The sequence below is a fragment of the Thalassophryne amazonica genome, chromosome 4 (genome assembly GCF_902500255.1).
Source record: "Thalassophryne amazonica chromosome 4, fThaAma1.1, whole genome shotgun sequence".
Classification (NCBI taxonomy): Eukaryota; Metazoa; Chordata; class Actinopteri; order Batrachoidiformes; family Batrachoididae; genus Thalassophryne; species Thalassophryne amazonica.
Genome location: NC_047106.1, coordinates 34,019,469 through 34,038,743, shown reverse-complemented (window position 1 = coordinate 34,038,743; position 19,275 = coordinate 34,019,469). Strand labels below are relative to the sequence as shown.

The window sequence follows — 19,275 nt, the reverse complement described above, 5'->3', positions numbered from 1 at the left end:
GTGTGCATGGGTGAATGCGAGGCATTACTGTAAAGTGCTTTGAGCTTCTGATATAGATTGAAAAGCTCTATATAAATCCATTCCATTTATCATTTTTACCTACTTCATTTTCATTTCATTTTCATTTATTTCATTCATTTAAAAGAAAATAAAAGACAGAAAAGCAGAATGAACAAAACACCACAAACCACTGAATGAAAGGAGCAGTTTAGAAGAACAAGTCTTATATACTCTGCCCCCCTTTTTTACAATACAATCTCACAAAGCATCATCAATCGACACACGAATAATTACATTTCTATGATTTTGTCACATGCCACCAACTTATTTCCTAATTTTAACCATTTTTTTTACAAGATTACACCCCTAACAGATTACATTTTAAACTTCAAACATTCTAAACATTATTAACAGCTTACATTTTAGCTTTGTCACAGTCCACTGACCTATTTCATAGTTTCATACTTTTGAAATACATCAAGTTTAATACGTTTTTTAAATAATTTAAGCAACCTTGATTCTTTGATTTCTTTGCTGAGGTTGTTCCATAATTTTACACCATTGACTGCAATACTCCGTTCCTTTATCTTGGTTCTGTATCTTGGTTTCTTAAAGACTTCTATGCCCTTCAAATTGTAACTACTTACTCTTTTTTCAAACATATTTTGAATGTTTATTGGTAAGGTATTGTTATTCGCTTTGTACATTGTAATAATTTTAAATCAACTAAATCATGAAATTTAAGTACCCTATACTTAACGAACAATGGATTAGATGGATCTCTAATAAAAATACATGTTGATCCCCAGATTTCTACACAATAAGTCAAATATGGAACAATAATCCATAATTATTTAATGAATATTTAACTTTATGCAAAACAGCAATGGCTTTCGCTATCTTTCTTGTTATGTAGTTTACGAGGTCTGTCCGTAAAGTATAGGTCCTTTTTATTTTTTTCAAAAACTATATGGATTTCATTCATATGTTTTTACGTCAGACATGCTTGAACCCTCGTGCGCATGCGTGAGTTTTTCCACGCCTGTCGGTGACGTCATTCGCCTGTGAGCACTCCTTGTGGGAGGAGTCGTCCAGCCCCTCGTCGGAATTCCTTTGTCTGAGAAGTTGCTGAGAGACTGGTGCTTTGTTTGATCAAAATTTTTTCTAAACCTGTGAGACACATCGAAGTGGACATGGTTCGAAAAATTAAGCTGGTCTTCAGTGAAAATTTTAACAGCTGATGAGAGATTTTGAGGTGATTCTGTCGCTTTAAGGACTTTTCACGGTGCGAGACGTCGAGCAGCGCTCTCAGGCAGCGTCATCAGCCTGTTTCAAGCTTAAAACCTCCACATTTCAGGCTCTGTTGATCCAGGACGTCGTGAGAGAACAGAGAAGTTTCAGAAGAAGTCGGTTTCAGCATTTTATCCGGATATTCCACTGTTAAAGGAGATTTTTTTAATGAAAGACGTGCGGGCGGATTGCAGCGTCGGCTCGCAGCCGCCGCGACGCTCCGCCACAGGAAAAACACCTCTGTTGGAAGCCTTGAGGACAAGTTGGAACATCTCCAGCTGATAAACAATTTCTCATATACTCACTCCACTGAAAGCCATCAAAAGCCAACTGGATTTTAACAAATGGTTATCAACACGGAGGTGTTCTTCCTGTGCCGCTGCGCCGCACGTCTTTCATTAAAAAAATCTCCTTTAACAGTGGAATATCCGGATAAAATGCTGAAACCGACTTCTTCTGAAACGTCTCTGTTCTCTCACGACATCCTGGATCAATAGAGCCTGAAATGTGGAGGTTTTAAGCTTGAAACAGGCTGACGACGCTGCCTGAGAGCGCTGGAGCGACGTCTCGCACCGTGAAAAGTCCTTAAAGCGACAGAATCACCTCAAATCTCTCATCAGCTGTTAAAATTTTCACTGAAAACCAGCTTAATTTTTCGAACCATGTCCACTCGATGTGTCTCACGGGTTTAGAAAAAGTTTGATCAACAAAGCGCCAGTCTCTCAGCAACTTCTCAGACAAAGGAATTCCGACGAGGGCTGGACGACTCCTCCCACAAGGAGTGCTCACAGGCGAATGACGTCACCGACAGGCATGGAAAAACTCACGCATGCGCACGAGGGTTCAAGCATGTCTGACGTAAAAACATATGAATGAAATCAATATAGTTTTTGAAAAAAAATAAAAAGGACCTATACTTTACGGACAGCCCTCGTATATGTGACTTCCATGCAAAATCCTCATCAATCATAACTCCTAGAAATTTCGTTTCTTTTACCCTTAAATGTCCATTCCATCTATTTTATGACACCTCATTTTTTTTTTACTCTGTCATTAAACAATATGAAGTTTGTTTTATTAAGATTAAGTGACAATCTGTTTGTATCAAACCAATATTTAACTTTTTCCAACTCTGTATTTATCACCTGTACTACTTTCTGTATATCTAATCCAGAGTAAAATAATGTTGTATTGTCAGCAAATAAAATGCTACCAAGTACCTTTGACACATTCACAAAATCATTAATATACAAAATGAACAGTTTTGGTCCAAGTACCAATCCTTGTGGTACTCCACACATAATATTACACAATTCTGATTTAGTATCATTTATCTGAACAAACTGTTTTCTATTTTCTAAGTAGCTTTTTACCCATTGATGTGCAATCCCTCTTATTCCATATTGTTGTAACTTATGAAGCAATCTTGAATGATCGATAACATCAAAAGCTTTTTTTCAAATCAATAAAAACACTTACAACACTTACATGGCTTAAAGATCATCACGATACACCGAGCCTGTCAGGCTACGCCGCTGTCAGAGCGGACAGGGACGCGCACACTGCACACAAATCCATCGGAGGGGGTCTGTGTTTGTTTGTGGATAACAGCTGGGCCACTCAATACAGCATACGAGAGCAAGTATGCACACCTGACTATGAGATACTGACTGTATCTTTTAGACCCTTTTATCTTCCGCGGGAGTTCGGACAGATCACTGTCATTCTCGTATACGTGCCCGGTCCAGATGATGACGCAGCAGGAGAGAGAATAGCAGAGAGCTATAATAATGCACTCACCCGCTCTGCTGACCAGCCCGTTTTCATTCTGGGTGACTTTAACTCCTGCAGTCTGTCTGACCACCTGCCCACTCTACAGCAATATGTAGACTGTCCTACACGTCTGTATCGCACGCTTGACCGTTGCTATGGCAACATCCCAGAGGCTTATAAAGCGGTATGCAGACCGCCTCTTGGAAAATCTGACCACAATGTGATTCATCTTTTGCCTAAATACAAAGCTGTGGTCAAAAGAATTAAAACAGTTAATAAGCAGGTACAGGTGTGGTCCGAGGAAGCAAAGAGCAACTCAGAGACTGTTTTGATGAAACAAACTGGGACATTTTCTTTGAATCCTGTCTGGATGGAGATGAACTCACTGACACCATCACATCTTATATTAAGTTCTGTGAGGATAACGTGTCAGAGACTAAAACTGTGAAAATATTCCCAAATAACAAACCCTGGGTGTCCAACAATTGAAAATCTGTCTTAATGAAAAGAAGGCAGCCTTCTGCTCTGGTAATGTGCAATTAATGCAGGAAAAAAGGAGACAGCTGAGAGGGAATATATTTAAGGCAAAAATTGAGTACAAGAATAAAGTAGAAAGTAAATTTTTCAGTGGCAATATAAAACAAGCCTGGGAAGGTCTAAATACACTGATGGGCAAATCCAGTAAGAAATGTGATGCTCTTACAACCATTAATCAATGTTTTGTTGATGAGTTAAACCGTTTCTTCTGTAGATTTGATAAAGTGGATGATAAACAGGAATGTGATGAGATCTGTAAAAATCTTCCAGCAGGAGCTCCCACAGCTATCACTGAGGATGACGTGGCTAAAAGTCTTTCTAAACTGAAGCCAAACAAGGCCACTGGCCCAGATGGCCTGAAAGCCCGTCTACTCAAAGACTGTGCTCCTCAATTAAAAGGAGTCTTTTCCAGATTGTTTAATTCCCTTCTTGTCACAGGAGTGCCCAAATCTTGGAAATTCTCCATAATAAGGCCTATACCAAAAAAGCCAGGGGCAAGGAAATTTGAAGATTTTCGGCCCATTGCCATAACCTCCATATTATGTAAAACTATGGAGAGAGTTTTAGTTGACGTCCTGACCACCACAGTGGTCAGTGAACTAGACCCTCTGCAGTTTGCCTGTAAGAGGGACAGAGGTACTGATGATGCCGGATTGATCTTGCTGGACATGATCTCAAAGCAGCTTTCACTTGCTAAAGCATATGCTCGGGTTTTGTTTGTAGACTTCAGTGCAGCTTTTAATTCTATGAAATTACATATTCTTCTGATAAGGCTGGCTGATTTATGTTGAAAAGGGCCTGATGCTCTGGATCAGAGACTTTCTGTCTTGTCGTCCTCAAAGAGTTTGTGCTAACAACATTCTGTCAGGAGAGCTCATCATAAGCACTGGCTGCCCACAGGGTAGCGTTCTTTCACCTCTGTTCTTCTCTCTTTTTACAAACGAATTTGCAGTTAATGACACAAACTTTAAACTGATTAAATACGCGGATGACATGGCCCTAGTCGGCCTGCTACAGAAGTGTGACTCCTCTGGCGAAGCCTGCTATCTCGCTCACACTAAGGCTCTTGAAGCTTGGTGTCTCGACAGCCAGCTGGAAATCAATGTGTCTAAGACAAAGGAGCTTGTTTTTCACACAAAGCAAGAACTGACCATGCAGCCAGTTTCACTCGATGGCCAGCTTGTTGAAACGGTTGAAACTTTTAAATATCTTGGTACAGTTCTTGATAGTCACTTGAGCTTCTTTGAAACACTGATTTTATCTTTAAGAAATGTTCACAGCGACTCAGTCTTCTCAGAAGATTGAGTTGTCTTGGTGTTAATCTGCAGATTTTAGAGCTTGTGTATTCTGCACATATTGAGAGTATTTTAACATTTCATCTTTCTGTTTGGTTTGGTCACTTGAGTTGTAAATGTAAGGACAAATTAAATAGAATTGTAAAAATGGCGGGGAAAATTGTGGGAAAACCCCAGAAGACTCTGGCCCACATTTACACTGACAGGATGAGGAGGAAAGCTGAGAGAGTCCTGGCAGACAGCTCTCATCCTCTGTCCTGTCAGTTTGAGCTCTTCAAGTCTGGGAGGCGCTACAGAGCTCCTCTGGCCAAAGGTTCTTTCAAAAAATCTTTTATACCAAATGCCGTCACCATAATGAACTCAAAAAAAGTGACCACTCCACAAATTAAACCTGAACTGCTTTACTTCTTTTTTATTTGATTTTGTTAGATCTTACTGTACATTTTATTTATCTTACTAGGTCTTATTCTATTTCTTCTTTTACTTCCATGTATTTTATGTATCTTATTTTTGTTTTATTCGTGTGTTTGTATGAATGTTTTATGACTGTTTTTTTTTCTTTTTTGTGCTGGTGAGCCAAAGACAATTTTCCACATCGGTGGACAATAAAGAATTATTCTATTCTATTCTACAAAATAATCTTTATTATCTATTGCTGTTGATATTTTCTCTGTTAATTCCATAATTGCCACTTCACACATAATGTTTATTTTCACAGTGATTTGGTTGACATGGCCACTACATAGGACTGAGAATTTGCTGGATTATAGACGGGCTATACACAGGTACTGGATGTGGGCAGAGTCTCTGACTTTTCCCAGTGAGTACTGGCATTCACCAGGGATGTGTTGTGGCTCGTGGGCCTGTGTTGGCAAAGAAAGTTTACCATCCTTGACTTTACAGACAATGCTGTGATGTTTGCTGAATCAGTGGATACCCTGATTGCAGCACTTGAGAAGCTGAGTGAGGGCATCAGTGTCTATGTTTGTGATACTCCTGGTTCAAGAGTAAGACCCATGCTTTCAATGATCTCCGAGCCCATCAAAAGTGTATTAATTTGCAGTCTATATGGTGAAGTTGTAGAGAGATTCATGTATCTAGACAGTGACATTCACATCTCTGGATCACTGGCCTTACGGCCCAGTCACACAGCACTTAACGAAGGGCAACGAAGCCCTGACGAAACAAGAAATCTGGACTTTGGTTGGCATCATTTAACCTTCGCACATATTCGTTCTTGCAGCTGGCACTTCATCAGGATTTTTAAACTGTTGAAAAATTTGAACGAAGGGCAACGAAATCCTCAATTCGTCCGTGTTTCGTTTTGCTGTCGTTCTTGACATTTTTTAATTGTTTACTTTTTGTAACGTTACTGTTTAGTTTGAGTTCGTTCGACCAGCTGAATGTTTTCACACAGTGCAGAAGCCAGTTTGTGAGTGCTACTGCATTCATGTACCGTCGGAAATTACAGGGCATCTCAGCCTGTTGGCTTGGATTTTTTTTATCTGGGTGTGGGGTCAGCTTCAATGGGCTCAGGCACCTTATATACGGAAGAATTAATCTTTTGTGTGGATACAATTCATTATTTTGCCACAAGCAACTGCTGAATTTGAAACAACAAAAAAGTTGTGTAATTTCTGACGGTACTTGAACGCAGCGACAGCAGAAGCTCCAGCGTGCGCTTATTATTTTTTATTAAATATAACAATATGAGTATAGGAATGGCAATCCAGTCCTCATGTACATGTGGCAACAGGTAGATAATTCAAATGATTATATAAAGAGCTGTTCTGGAAGGCAGAATTCATGTTGTGGATCAGCTGCCGCTCGTGGAATAGCCACACATGTGAGTTAATGCACATTCACACGGACTGATCAATTTACTGCTCTGATATATTCAATCATCTTTACACTTACAGTTGTGCTCAAACGTTTACATACCCTGGCAGAATTTTTGCTTTTTTTGGCTATTTTTAAGAGAATATGAATGACAACACAAAAACTTTTTTTTCACTCATGGTTAGTGGTTGGGTGAAGCCATATATTGTCCAACAACTGTGTTTCCTCTTTTTAAATCAAAATGACAAGAGAACTACCCAAATGACCCTGATCCAAAGTTTACATACCCCTGTTCTTAATACTGTGTATTGCCCCTTTTAACATCACTGACAGCTTGGAGTCGTTTGTGGTAGTTTTGGACGAGGCTCTCTGATGGTAAAGCTGCCATTGAATATGTTTTGGACTTTATTTACATCAATTACAAAGAAATACAAACAATATGGCACTCTATGGTAAATCTGCATGGAGTAGACAGTTCTCAAAAACTGACTGTGCAAGAAGCAGAAGAGTGAGGAAAGACATCAAGACACCCAGACAACCCAGAAGAAGTTATAGGCTTCTGTGGCTGTGATTGGAGAAATTGTGCATAGTGCATGTTTTGCATCATTTTGTATCCCCAGTTATACAGAGGAGGGTTTTCTTTCACCAAAACATCAAATCTAGGTTTGCATGTCAAATGTACCTTCTGCCAAATTGTAGCTGAACTTTCAGGTCTTGTTTTTAATAAAACCCTACTCTATACCACTTCATCATGAAGCTGTATATATATATATATATATATATATATATATATATATATATATATATATATATATATGTATACGTATGTATGTATGTGTGTGTGTGTATGTATCCCGTAAACTATAAAATCAGAATACCTTATTGATCTTCTTGGAAGAGTCTCTGAAGGGCTCTCCGATTTGCTGCTGAGCAGCCAGAGATACATTACATCAGGACACTTTCCATGGAGCAGCAGGAGCTGAGACACCAGCAACCTCTCTTGCAGGTTCTTTTTCCTAAGAATCTTCAAGAAATAGAGTAGTTGCTGTGCCTTACTAACTATAGCAGGGGAACCTTTCCACAAGTCTAGTTGATGTGATGCATCAAAGTCTGCATTCTTCCGTAAACCTGTTGTGAGGTTTGTTTTTTAAGGCTTACTGTGAAGCACAAGGAGACTGTTGAAATGGCCATGTCTGTCTGTCTGTCCACAATGTCTATCGCATTCTTGCAACACAAGTTATGACAAGGTCAAAGGTCTAAGACCAGGGTCAGAAGTCTGGCAGCAATTACAACCTCAGGTCTTCTTGAATATGATGCTACAAGCTTGGTGCATCTATCTTTAGGCAGTTTTGTCCATTCCTCTTTGCAGCACCTCTCAAGCTCCATCAGGTTGGATGGGGAGCGTCAGTGCACAGCCATTTTCAGATCTCTCCAGAGATGTTCAATCAGATTCACGTTTGGGGTCCAGCTGTGCCACTCAAGAACATTCACAGAGTTGTCCTGAAGTCACGCCTTTGATATCTTGCCTCTGTGATTACAGTCATTATCCTGCTGAAAGATGAACTGTCGCCCCAGTCTAAGGTCAAGAGCACTCTGGAGAGAATTTTGTTTTTCATGGTCTGAGAGTCCTTCAGGTGCCTTTAGGCAAACTCCAGGTGGACTGCCATGTGCCTTTTACTAGGGAGTGGATTCTGTCTGGCCACTCTACCATACACGCCTGAAAGTTGGACTGCTGCAGAGATGATTGTCCTTCTGGAAGGTTCTCCTCTCTCCACAGAAGAATGCTAAAGCTCTGACAGAGTGACCATCATGTTCTTGGTCACCTCCCTGACTAAGGCCTTTCTCCCCCAGTCACTCAGTTTAGATGGGCGGCCAGCTCTAGGAAGAGTCCCGGCGAATCTGAACTTCTTCCATTTATGATGGAGGCCACTGTGCTCATTGGGACCTTCAAAGCAGTAGAAGTGTTTCTGTACCTTCCCCAGATTTGTGCCTCAAGACAATCCTGTCTCAGAGGTCTACAGACAATTCCTTTGACTTCATGCTTGGTTTCTTATCTGACATGCACTGTCAACTGTGGGACCTTATATGTAGACAGGTGTGTGTCTTTCCAAATCATGTCCAATGAACTGAATTTCTCCCAGGTGGACTCCAATTAAGCTGAGGAAACATCTCAAGGATGATCAGTGGAAACAGGATACACTTTAGTTCAATTCTGAGCTTCATGGCAAAGGCTGTGAATACTGATATACATGTGGTTTCTTTGTTTTCTTATTTTTAACAAATTTTCAAAAATCTCGAAAAATCTTTTAAAGCATTGTCGTTATGGGGTATTGTGTGTGGAATTTTGAGGAAAAAACTGAATTTCATTCATTTTGGAATAAGGCTGTAACATAAAATGTGGAAAAAGTGAAACGCTGTGAATAGTTTCTGGATGCACTGCATGCCATTTTAGTTTGGCAAGTTAGAAGATAATGACATTCACAGTTTGAGTTATCGTGTTGACCAGACAGGACCAACATTCATCCATCTCTTCACTCTCAATGCATGTTACAGGGTACATGCCTGGAAGCCTAGGAATATTTCATGTGGTTTGGATATTTAGTCCAGTGGTTCCGTTTGCATTTTCACTACTATTGAACTGTATCACAGTCCACTTGAACCCAGACTGGAGTTCCATCATTTCAAACTGTGGAATGAGGAGCATTTTAAATGGATTTCAAATACTGATATACTGCCAGATGTTTAAAATATACATTCATGGATTTTTTTTGCCATATCGCCCAGTAAGAAATCGTCACAACAGTTTGGATGTTATTGGGTTGTTTTAATTTCATTATCATTGCACTCACTCGCTCACACACATCTTCACACACTAATTCAAGCATGTGACTCTACTCCAACACACACACACAAAACGCAGCATGCCACTGAAATGTCAGCGGGTACTCTTTAATGCGTGTTAATCCGAGTACCTTCAGGCTGGAGCCAGAAGAAGCACGCGCCTCTCTGGATGCAGCATCGCTGAGTCCATTGTCCTGCGTGCAGTCTTGCTCAGCGCGCTCTTCCATCCTCCAGAAATTGCTCTGTCTCTCCTCGGCACAAGTCTCCCACGTAATGAAATTTCTTGGAACTGATGCATGCAACCCTGCAAATGGATAATTCAAGCATGTGACCCACTTCTCATCCTCAGCACAAAAACATGCCTGCAACAGACAGCAGACAACATGCAATGCAAAAAGACAAATTGCTGTGTATGTGCCAGCAACCTTAAGTCATAGCTTAAAAAAAAAATCAATATTGCAATAACACTTGTGCCCCATGTTTCAAAATCAAACACATAAAATAATCAGAGACGCGTTTTTATGTACAGTGTCACAGGTGCAAACACCAAGTGAAGCGTACGCTGTGGATGTTGTCACACTTTGTTAAAGCTGGGGGTGTGCGTCTCTCAGTTATCAAACATTGATACATATCTAGATGTGTAGACTACCATATGATTCAAGAGTGAGACTTTTTATTTCGGAACGATTCAAAGCAGTTTGATTCTTTGTTTTAGAATGCAATACCATAGAAGGGATCACTGTTGTTGTTGTTGTTTACTTCCGCCTTTCCCGCACATGTGCACACAGACCGGTAGGCAGAAAACTCCAGACTCCAAGCAGGTGCGGTGAGAAAATGCACGGGAAGATGACTTCAAACTTCATGTCACCTCTTGATACCGAAGATTGAAAGTACGGGAAGCGTATTGCATTCACTGGATAAAAAAAAAAATATTTGACCGCTGATGTCGTAATTACAAGAAAAGATCTCATAATTCTGAGAAAAGATCTCGTAATTATGAGAAAAGATCTCATAATTACGACATCAGGATCTTGTAATTACGAGATCAGGCTCTTTTTTTTTTATTTATTGTGTGTGTGTGTGTGTGTGTGTGTGTGTGTGTGTGTGTGTGTGTGTGTGTGTGTGTGTGTGTGTGTGTGTGTGTGTGTGTGTGTGTGTGTGTACAACAACCTCTGTACAATGTGCTTCCGTACTTCCAGTCCCTCCGTAAAGACAAGCGTGAGAATTCCCGAGTCATAATCAAAAATCGGCTAATTTGTAACCTCCGACACTGCACTGTGATTACACACCATGGCGCACTCAAAGTGTGGATTCCTCCCTAAACTATTCCTGGATGAATGAAACTCTTCCAGCGAGGCAGGACACGGGGCCCACAGACTGGCATGCACCCAGCTGGGAATGAGCCCCGCTTTGTCCCTCAGTGGCCGGTGGGGCTGTGTGAGTGAAAGATAGAAGACGCTCCATCGTCCTCCCTGGACATTCATCCGGGACCACTTCAGGGGAAAATCCACACTTTGTTTGATTGCAGTGTGTTATCACTGGCTAAGCTCAGCCCACTTCTTTCCTGAGGGACTGGAAGTACGGAAGTAAAACAATTTAGACACCTGATCTTTTCTCATAATTACGAGACCCTGAGCTCGTAATTACAAGATCTTTTATCATAATTATGAGATCTTTTCTTGTAATTATGAGATCAGCGGTCAAATTTTTTTTTTATCCAGTGAATGCAATACGCTTCCATACGAAAGCGATATTGTGAGAAATTAAATCATGATTGATGACGACCATGAAGGATTTCAAGTTTTTGGAGACGTAAAATTATTTTATCAGTGGTCATGTGAGGGAATGCCGTTATCAGCCTGCTGCTGCAGACATTGATGTTTGTCTGAGCTCTTCCTGGTGTCTGGTTCCATCTTTGTGGGCTGAGTGCAGCAGCAGGATGTGCTTTGATGTTGAGAACTTTTTAGTTGCGGTCCAAAAAAAAAGACCAGCCAGTGTGCACATCCGTGCATCAAGCTGCAGTTCACCTGTGTGTCATTAAGCACGCAGCAGCAGTTCTGCATGTGCGTGCATGGTTGAAAAAAAAATGATGTAGGAAAAACGAGCCAAAGGTTTCTGTTTGAGGCTTTTTTAATTATTATATACACCCGCCAGTTGATTATATACACCTGTGTGGATCACACAACTTCCCAAAAATAAACCACAAGATCCACAAACACAAAATCAACCCATATTATATATATATATATATATATATATATATATATATATATATATATATATATATATAGTGGTGGGCACAGGTCAGATAATCCGATAACAGATAATTATCTAAGATAATGTTTTCATTATCGGATTATCTTTTTAGATAACTTTAAAACCATTATCGTTCTTCCGATACATTTTTGTCCGATAACTTTTAGACCGATAACATAGTAAACCATAGTAAATCCACACACACCTCCCCCAGCTCCTCCGGGGGAACCCCGAGGCGTTCCCGAGCGAGCCAAGAAACGTAGTCCCTCCAGCGTGTCCTGGGTCTTCCCCGGGGCCTCCTCCCAATGGGACGTGCCCGGAACACCTCTCCCGCGAGGCGTCCAGGGGGCATCCGGAAAAGATGCCCGAGCCACCTCAACTGGCTCCTTTCAATGTGGAGGAGCAGCGGCTCGACTCCGAGCTCCTCCCGAGTGACCGAGCTCCTCACCCTATCTCTAAGGGAGCACCCAGCCACCCTGCGGAGGAAACTCATCTCGGCCACTTGTACTCGCGATCTTGTTCTTTCGGTCATGAGCCAAATCTCATGACCATAGGTGAGGGTCGGAACGTAGATCGATCGGTAAATCAAGAGCTTTGCCCCCTGCTCAGCTCTCTCTTCACCACGACGGTCCGATACAGTGACCGCATCACTGCAGACGCTGCACCGATCCGTCTGTCAATCTCACGCTCCATCCGTCCCTCACTCGTGAACAAGACCCCGAGATACTTAAACTCCTCTACTTGAGGCAAGAACACTCCACCGATCTGAAGAGGGCAAAGCACGTTTTTCCGGTCGAGAACCATGGCCTCGGATTTGGAGGTGCTGATTTTCATCTGAACTAATATGTCATATGAAAAAAAAAGTGCTTTGCGTTGCATGTCTCCTGCCCACTGTCTGTGTTGTAGTATTTGGAAAGTAAATTTCACTTTTTTGTGTGTGTGTGTGTGGAGGGTGGGCAGCAGTGGCAGGCAGTGTGCATAAAGACAGAAGCTCTGGCTCATTGTTCGTTTAGGGTTTTTGATCACTTTTGATTTTACTCAGAAGCCTCAGCGATGCTTAAACTCGGAACTGGTTTATCAGTCGCTGACAGTGTATCAAATCAGTACTAAAGGTTAGCCGTAACTTCCGCTATTTTTTTTTTTTTTTTTTTTTTGCGGTTTATTGGTTAAGTGTTATAAAAGTTAACTTTTCAGTTAGTGGATTAGTGGTTATCGAAGCTAACGTTTTGGTTAGCTGTGCCCACCACTGCAAATTAGACACCTGATCTCATAATTACAAGAAAAGATGTTTTCTCATAATCATGAGGTCTTGATCTCGTAATTATGAGATGTTTTCTCATAATTATGATATCCTCATCTCATAATTATGAGATCTTTTCCCATAATTACAAGATCCTGATCTCGTAATTATGTGATCAGCGGTCTAATTTTTTTCATCCAGTGAATGCAATACACTTCCGGAATTTCAAGATACATGTAACTTTAAAAACCACACATATGTATGTTCAAACAGAGAAAAGGACACGGAGACTGTTTTGCCTTCATTCAGACAAAATCCTTTCCTTTGTGCAGAGGTGTGACAGCAGTACCTGAGGTTTCAAACATAACTGCTGTGAAGCATTAAAAACATTAACAGTTTTTTTCTCTGTATTGGTGCATTTATGTGCATAAACAGTGTCTCTCTCTCTCTCTCTCTCTCTCTCTCTCTCTCTCTCTCTCTCTCTCTCTCTCTCTCTCTCTGACAGCCACACCTGCTCCTAATTTCCATCATCCTTCTGGAAACTTCGAGCCAAACAGCAGGTGGCAGTATGCACCACATGGTTAGACAATTATTATTATTTAGTGCTATGCTTGTTAACGCGCTAATTAATTAATGCCAATTTTTTTTTTAATCGTACGTTAACAGCATCCAGCTGGGAACACAGCTGGAAGCCGTGCTTTGTTCCACTGGCTGCCACGCATTGTGCGCTGGATGCTGCATATATAAAATAATTATTTTCGTAGCGGACTAATCATTTTTTCTGCAAGTTGGCTGTTTAAAATGGCTCTAATCGCTTCCTGAGTCACAGAAGACTGCTCCAGCTGCAGCTGTTCTCGTACACGCTGAATGAGCTGAAGAAAGCATTTGGAGCCGTCTAAAAAAGTAATTATGTGTCATGTCTATTTTATAAGGGCTTGGTAAAACAGTTGCGTGTTCTTTCCTTCTTGTTTGCAGCTGTAAATGTATGTTTATGACAATTTAACATCTCATTACAATCATTCAGACGAGCTGCGCTCTGATGTGGTGCGCTGAATCAATCAATCAATCAATTTTTTTTATATAGCGCCAAATCACAACAAACAGTTGCCCCAAGGCGCTTTATATTGTAAGGCAAGGCCATACAATAATTATGTAAAACCCCAACGGTCAAAACGACCCTCTGTGAGCAAGCACTTGGCTACAGTGGGAAGGAAAAACTCCCTTTTAACAGGAAGAAACCTCCAGCAGAACCAGGCTCAGGGAGGGGCAGTCTTCTGCTGGGACTGGTTGGGGCTGAGGGAGAGAACCAGGAAAAAGACATGCTGTGGAGGGGAGCAGAGATCGATCACTAATGATTAAATGCAGAGTGGTGCATACAGAGCAAAAAGAGAAAGAAACAGTGCATCATGGGAACCCCCCAGCAGTCTACGTCTATAGCAGCATAACTAAGGGATGGTTCAGGGTCACCTGATCCAGCCCTAACTATAAGCTTTAGCAAAAAGGAAAGTTTTAAGCCTAATCTTAAAAGTAGAGAGGGTGTCTGTCTCCCTGATCTGAATTGGGAGCTGGTTCCACAGGAGAGGAGCCTGAAAGCTGAAGGCTCTGCCTCCCATTCTACTCTTACAAACCCTAGGAACTACAAGTAAGCCTGCAGTCTGAGAGCGAAGCGCTCTATTGGGGTGATATGGTACTACGAGGTCCCTAAGATAAGATGGGACCTGATTATTCAAAACCTTATAAGTAAGAAGAAGAATTTTAAATTCTATTCTAGAATTAACAGGAAGCCAATGAAGAAAGGCCAATATGGGTGAGATATGCTCTCTCCTTCTAGTCCCCGTCAGTACTCTAGCTGCAGCATTTTGAATTAATTGAAGGCTTTTTAGGGAACTTTTAGGACAACCTGATAATAATGAATTACAATAGTCCAGCCTAGAGGAAATAAATGCATGAATTAGTTTTTCAGCATCACTCTGAGACAAGACCTTTCTGATTTTAGAGATATTGCGTAAATGCAAAAAAGCAGTCCTGAAGCAAACAATCGCACTGTTCACTTCTTTACTCAACTTGATGAGCTGCACGTAGTGTTAGCAGCTATTTGCAGCCACTGCAGAGCAGCATTTTCTTATTAGCGGAGTACTTTGAGTCTTAAATATCATGTAAATGCAGCACACACAGCTGATACCAGTAAATCATTCAACAAATCACACTGCGGCGCGTTAGATGCAGCGTGTAGAAAACTATAAATAAACAAAGGCAAAAGAAGCTTGCAAATGCAATCGCAACAAATGACGTATGAGATTTCCTCACAAAGCACGAAAAAGGAGAGGACTGCAAAAGCCACAACTTTACAACGTGCACCCGCTCTTGCTCTCACTGGGGACGACTGGACATCACTGGGTAACCATAATTTATTTTTATTTAACTGCAACTGCATAAACAAAATGCCGTTGTTAAGTGTTTGCAGAACAAACGTTATGGCACTTTCGTTCATATGGCACAACATTTAAAATAAAATTTTGCTATGCACTACTTTTGAATTAATTTTTGGATTTTGCATATAACAATGTGATTAATCACGATTAATGATGGAATTCATCCGATTAAAATTTTTAATCACTGACCAGCGGCATTATTATTGTTTATTTATTTTTTATTTTTTTGGTTGACTTGAAGTGTCAAACAGTTTGTCCTCATTAAGTCTAGTTTTTTATGCTCAATTTAAATATGGATACAGCTGGAGACTTCTGTCCCCTCTCTGCTTTCAACTGGCCCATATTTATTTGTGTCCATTTTCTGAAATATTACAGATGAGGAGGAAATACAGCAGGACCAAGAGATGTCAGGTGGGAGGTGTAGCCAATAGTTCAATATTAGCTATAACCCTCAGCATAAGGATGCAATCTAGACATTTAGCAATGGTAATAATTTAGTAATAATTTTTGATTAGACTTTCATGTATAATCTTGCTGTAAATTACCATCACTAATGGCCTCACAGACCATCTCAGTTTACACCGTTGTCTACGTTTTTGTCTCTGCTGCAAAAGATACATTAATACAACCTCTTTGACCATTGCAATGTTTGATGTTGTTGGAAACCTCTGAACCTCTACAGTGCCCTCTAGTGGATTTATTGCTGAAGATTCATTCTAATGTAATGGACTTATGACTTATGTTGACAGTGATGGTTACGTTTCTCGATTTACATACATACAGTGTATCCAGTATTCACAGTGCTTCACTTTTTCCACATTTTCTTATGTTACAGCCTTATTCCAAAATGGAGTAAATTCACCCCCCACCCAAAATTGCACTCAAAACACCCCATAACGACAACATGAAAAACGTTTTTTGGAAAATTACGTACATAAGAATTCAGACCCTGCTCAGTACTTTGTTGATGCACATTTGGCTGCAACAGCCTCAGGTCTTCTTGAATATGATGCCACACAAGCTTGGTACACCTGTCTTTGGAAAGTTTAGCTCATTGCTCTTTGGTCTGAGAGTCCTTCAGGTGCCATTTGGCAAACTGCAGGCAGGCTGCCATGTGCCTTTTACTAAGGAGTGGCTTCCATCTGGCCACTCTACCATACAGGCCTGATTTGTGGATTTCTGCAGAGATGGGTGTCCTTCTGGAAGGTTCTCCTCTCTCCACAGAGGAATGCTGGAGCTCAGAGTGACCATCAATTTCTTGTTCACCTCCCGGACAAAGGCCCGACTCCTTCGATTGCTCAGTTTAATGGGGTGTCCAGTTCTAGGAAGAGACCTGGTGGATCCAAACTTCTTCCATTTATGGATAAGTAAGTAAGTAAGTAAACTTTATTTATATAGCGCTTTTCACAGACAGGGGTCACAAAGCGCTTTACAAGGTAAAACAATAAAAATATACAGTAAAACACTCAGTACTAAAAGATTATTGGCCATGAAAAGCCTGTTTAAAAAGTAGAGTCTTTAGTTGCTTTTTGAACATCTCAACAGAGTCCAGGGATCGCAGGGACAGAGGGAGTTTGTTCCAGAGACGAGGCGCTACGGCTTTAAAAGATCGGTCTCCTCGAGTTTTAAAGGAGGTTCGAGGAACCATCAACAGGTTCTGACCTAAAGATCTGAGGCTGCGGGCTGAGGTGTAAGGCTGAATCAAGTCAGCAATGTAATCAGGAGCCTGACCATGTAGTGCTCTGAAAGTCAAAACCAAGATTTTAAAATGAATTCTGGAGGCAACAGGGAGCCAGTGGAGGGATTCCAAGATAGGCGTGATGTGGGTCAGAAGCCTCGCAGCAGAGTTCTGGACAACCGATACTGCAACCGATTTATCTCCTTCTTACCCAGGCAAGTGAACAGGCTGTTGCAATAGTCCAACCGCGTGGAGACAAAGGCATGGATGATTTCCTCTAATTCTTTCTGTGACATCAATTGCTTAAGTTTGGCGATATTTCGCAGGTGAAAGAAGCAATTCTTCACAAGCTTGCTTGCGTGCTGAGCAAGAGACATTCCTTCATCAAAAATAACGCCAAGGTTTCTAAGGCTTGTTGTTGCCGTTAAGCCCAAGTCACCAAGGAGGCTCCTGATAACAGGAATAGCATTGTCAGGGGCAACAATAAGTGTCTCAGTTTTTTCAGAGTTCAGTTGCAGACGGTTTCCATTAAGCCACTTCTTCACCTGTGACAGGCAGTCAAATAAAGAGTTCAATTTGTGGACTTCTGAAATCTTAAAGGAACAGTACAGTTGTAAGTCGTCCGCAAACAGGTGGTAGGAAATATCCCTGAAGTCCTGAATCAAGTGGCCGAAGGGAAGGACATACAATTGAAACAGCAGTGGCCCCAAAACAGAACCTTGCGGGACACCATACTGTAAAGCAGCTGTTTTCGATAGTTTATGGCCAGCCAACACACTAAAGGTCCTCTCCTCCAAGTATGAGGCAAACCACTTCAGCACGGACCCTGACAACCCTACCAGATCGCGCAGCCGGTTGACCATAATGCTATGGTCAACGGTGTCAAAGGCTGCGGACAGGTCTAACAGGACTAGGACCGTGCATCTTCCTGCGTCAGCGGCCATCACGATATCACTAGACACTCTCAGTAGTGCGGTCTCGGTGGAGTGGTGTTTCCGAAAGCCTGACTGAAAAGTGTCATAGATGTTGTGCATCTCAAGGAAAGACGTTAGTTGTTTTGCGACCACTTTTTCCAGTATTTTTGCTAGAAAGGGGAGCTTCGATATTGGCCGGAAATTCTTAAGCTCAGACTGGTCCAAGTTAGGCTTTTTGAGTCTTGGTTCCACCACAGCATGTTTAAATGAGCTCGGAAAGAGACGGGATGACAGGGACATGTTGAACATTTTCATGACCCATGGCCCGATTGAGTCAAAAGTATCTAAAAAAAGCTTGGAGGGAAGGACATCAAATGGGCATGAGGTCAGGTTCATTTTAGTTGCAACTGCTGCAATGTCTTCTAGTGACACTCGATTGAAAGACGACCAGACCTGTAGTGGCAGTTCAGGCCGGACTGGGCCAGACCACAAGGGGTCAGTAAATGCATTTTTTATGTGTCTGACCTTATCAACAAAGAACTCCAAGAGGTCAGTGCCATCTGCTTTACAAAACTCAAGAGGTTGCAGAGGCAGCATGGGACACGAGAGAGTTAATTGTGTTAAAAAGCACCTTCGGATTTCCCTTATTGGACATTATCAGGCGATGGAAATATTTAGATCTTGCCTCTCTTAATGCATCATTTAACATGGAAATAAGGTCCCTGAGATGTAACCTATGGACCTCAAGGTGCGTGGATTTCCACAAGCGCTCCGTTTTCCGACAGTCTTCTTAACTCCAAGATACTGCTATTTATCCATGGACATGACTTCTCACAGACATTATTTGTTTTGAAAGGGGCCACCAAGTCCAATAATGTGGCACAGTGAGAGTTAAAATGATGCATAAGATCACTGACATCCGTACAGTCATTAAAAGCACTGGGATGAAATAAGGCACAAAATCTGTCAGCTGTAGTTTGTGTAATGATCCTCCTTTCTGCCCTTTTAGAGACAGGCCTAGGCTCAGGGGGAACATCAACCTGAAAAAAAATACAGCTGTGGTCACTCAGGTGGACGTCTTCCACATGCATATTTGTGACGTGTAGGTCAAGAGAAAACACCAAGTCCAGAGTATGACCCTTCGAGTGGGTGGGGCCTGATACATGTTGTTTAAAATCAA

At 41.4% G+C, this 19,275-nt stretch overlaps 1 protein-coding gene across 1 annotated transcript in view; it reads right to left on the bottom strand.

Moving 5' to 3' along the window:
• slco1c1 (solute carrier organic anion transporter family, member 1C1) overlaps nt 1-19,275 on the bottom strand; it is a 126,743-nt gene that overhangs the window by 84,762 nt on the left and 22,706 nt on the right. Inside the window, exon 3 of the mRNA XM_034169374.1 lies at nt 9,707-9,879. Within this exon, the coding sequence (XP_034025265.1) occupies nt 9,707-9,802 (96 nt within the window). The 5' untranslated portion in view covers nt 9,803-9,879. The remainder of the gene's footprint in view (nt 1-9,706; nt 9,880-19,275) is intronic.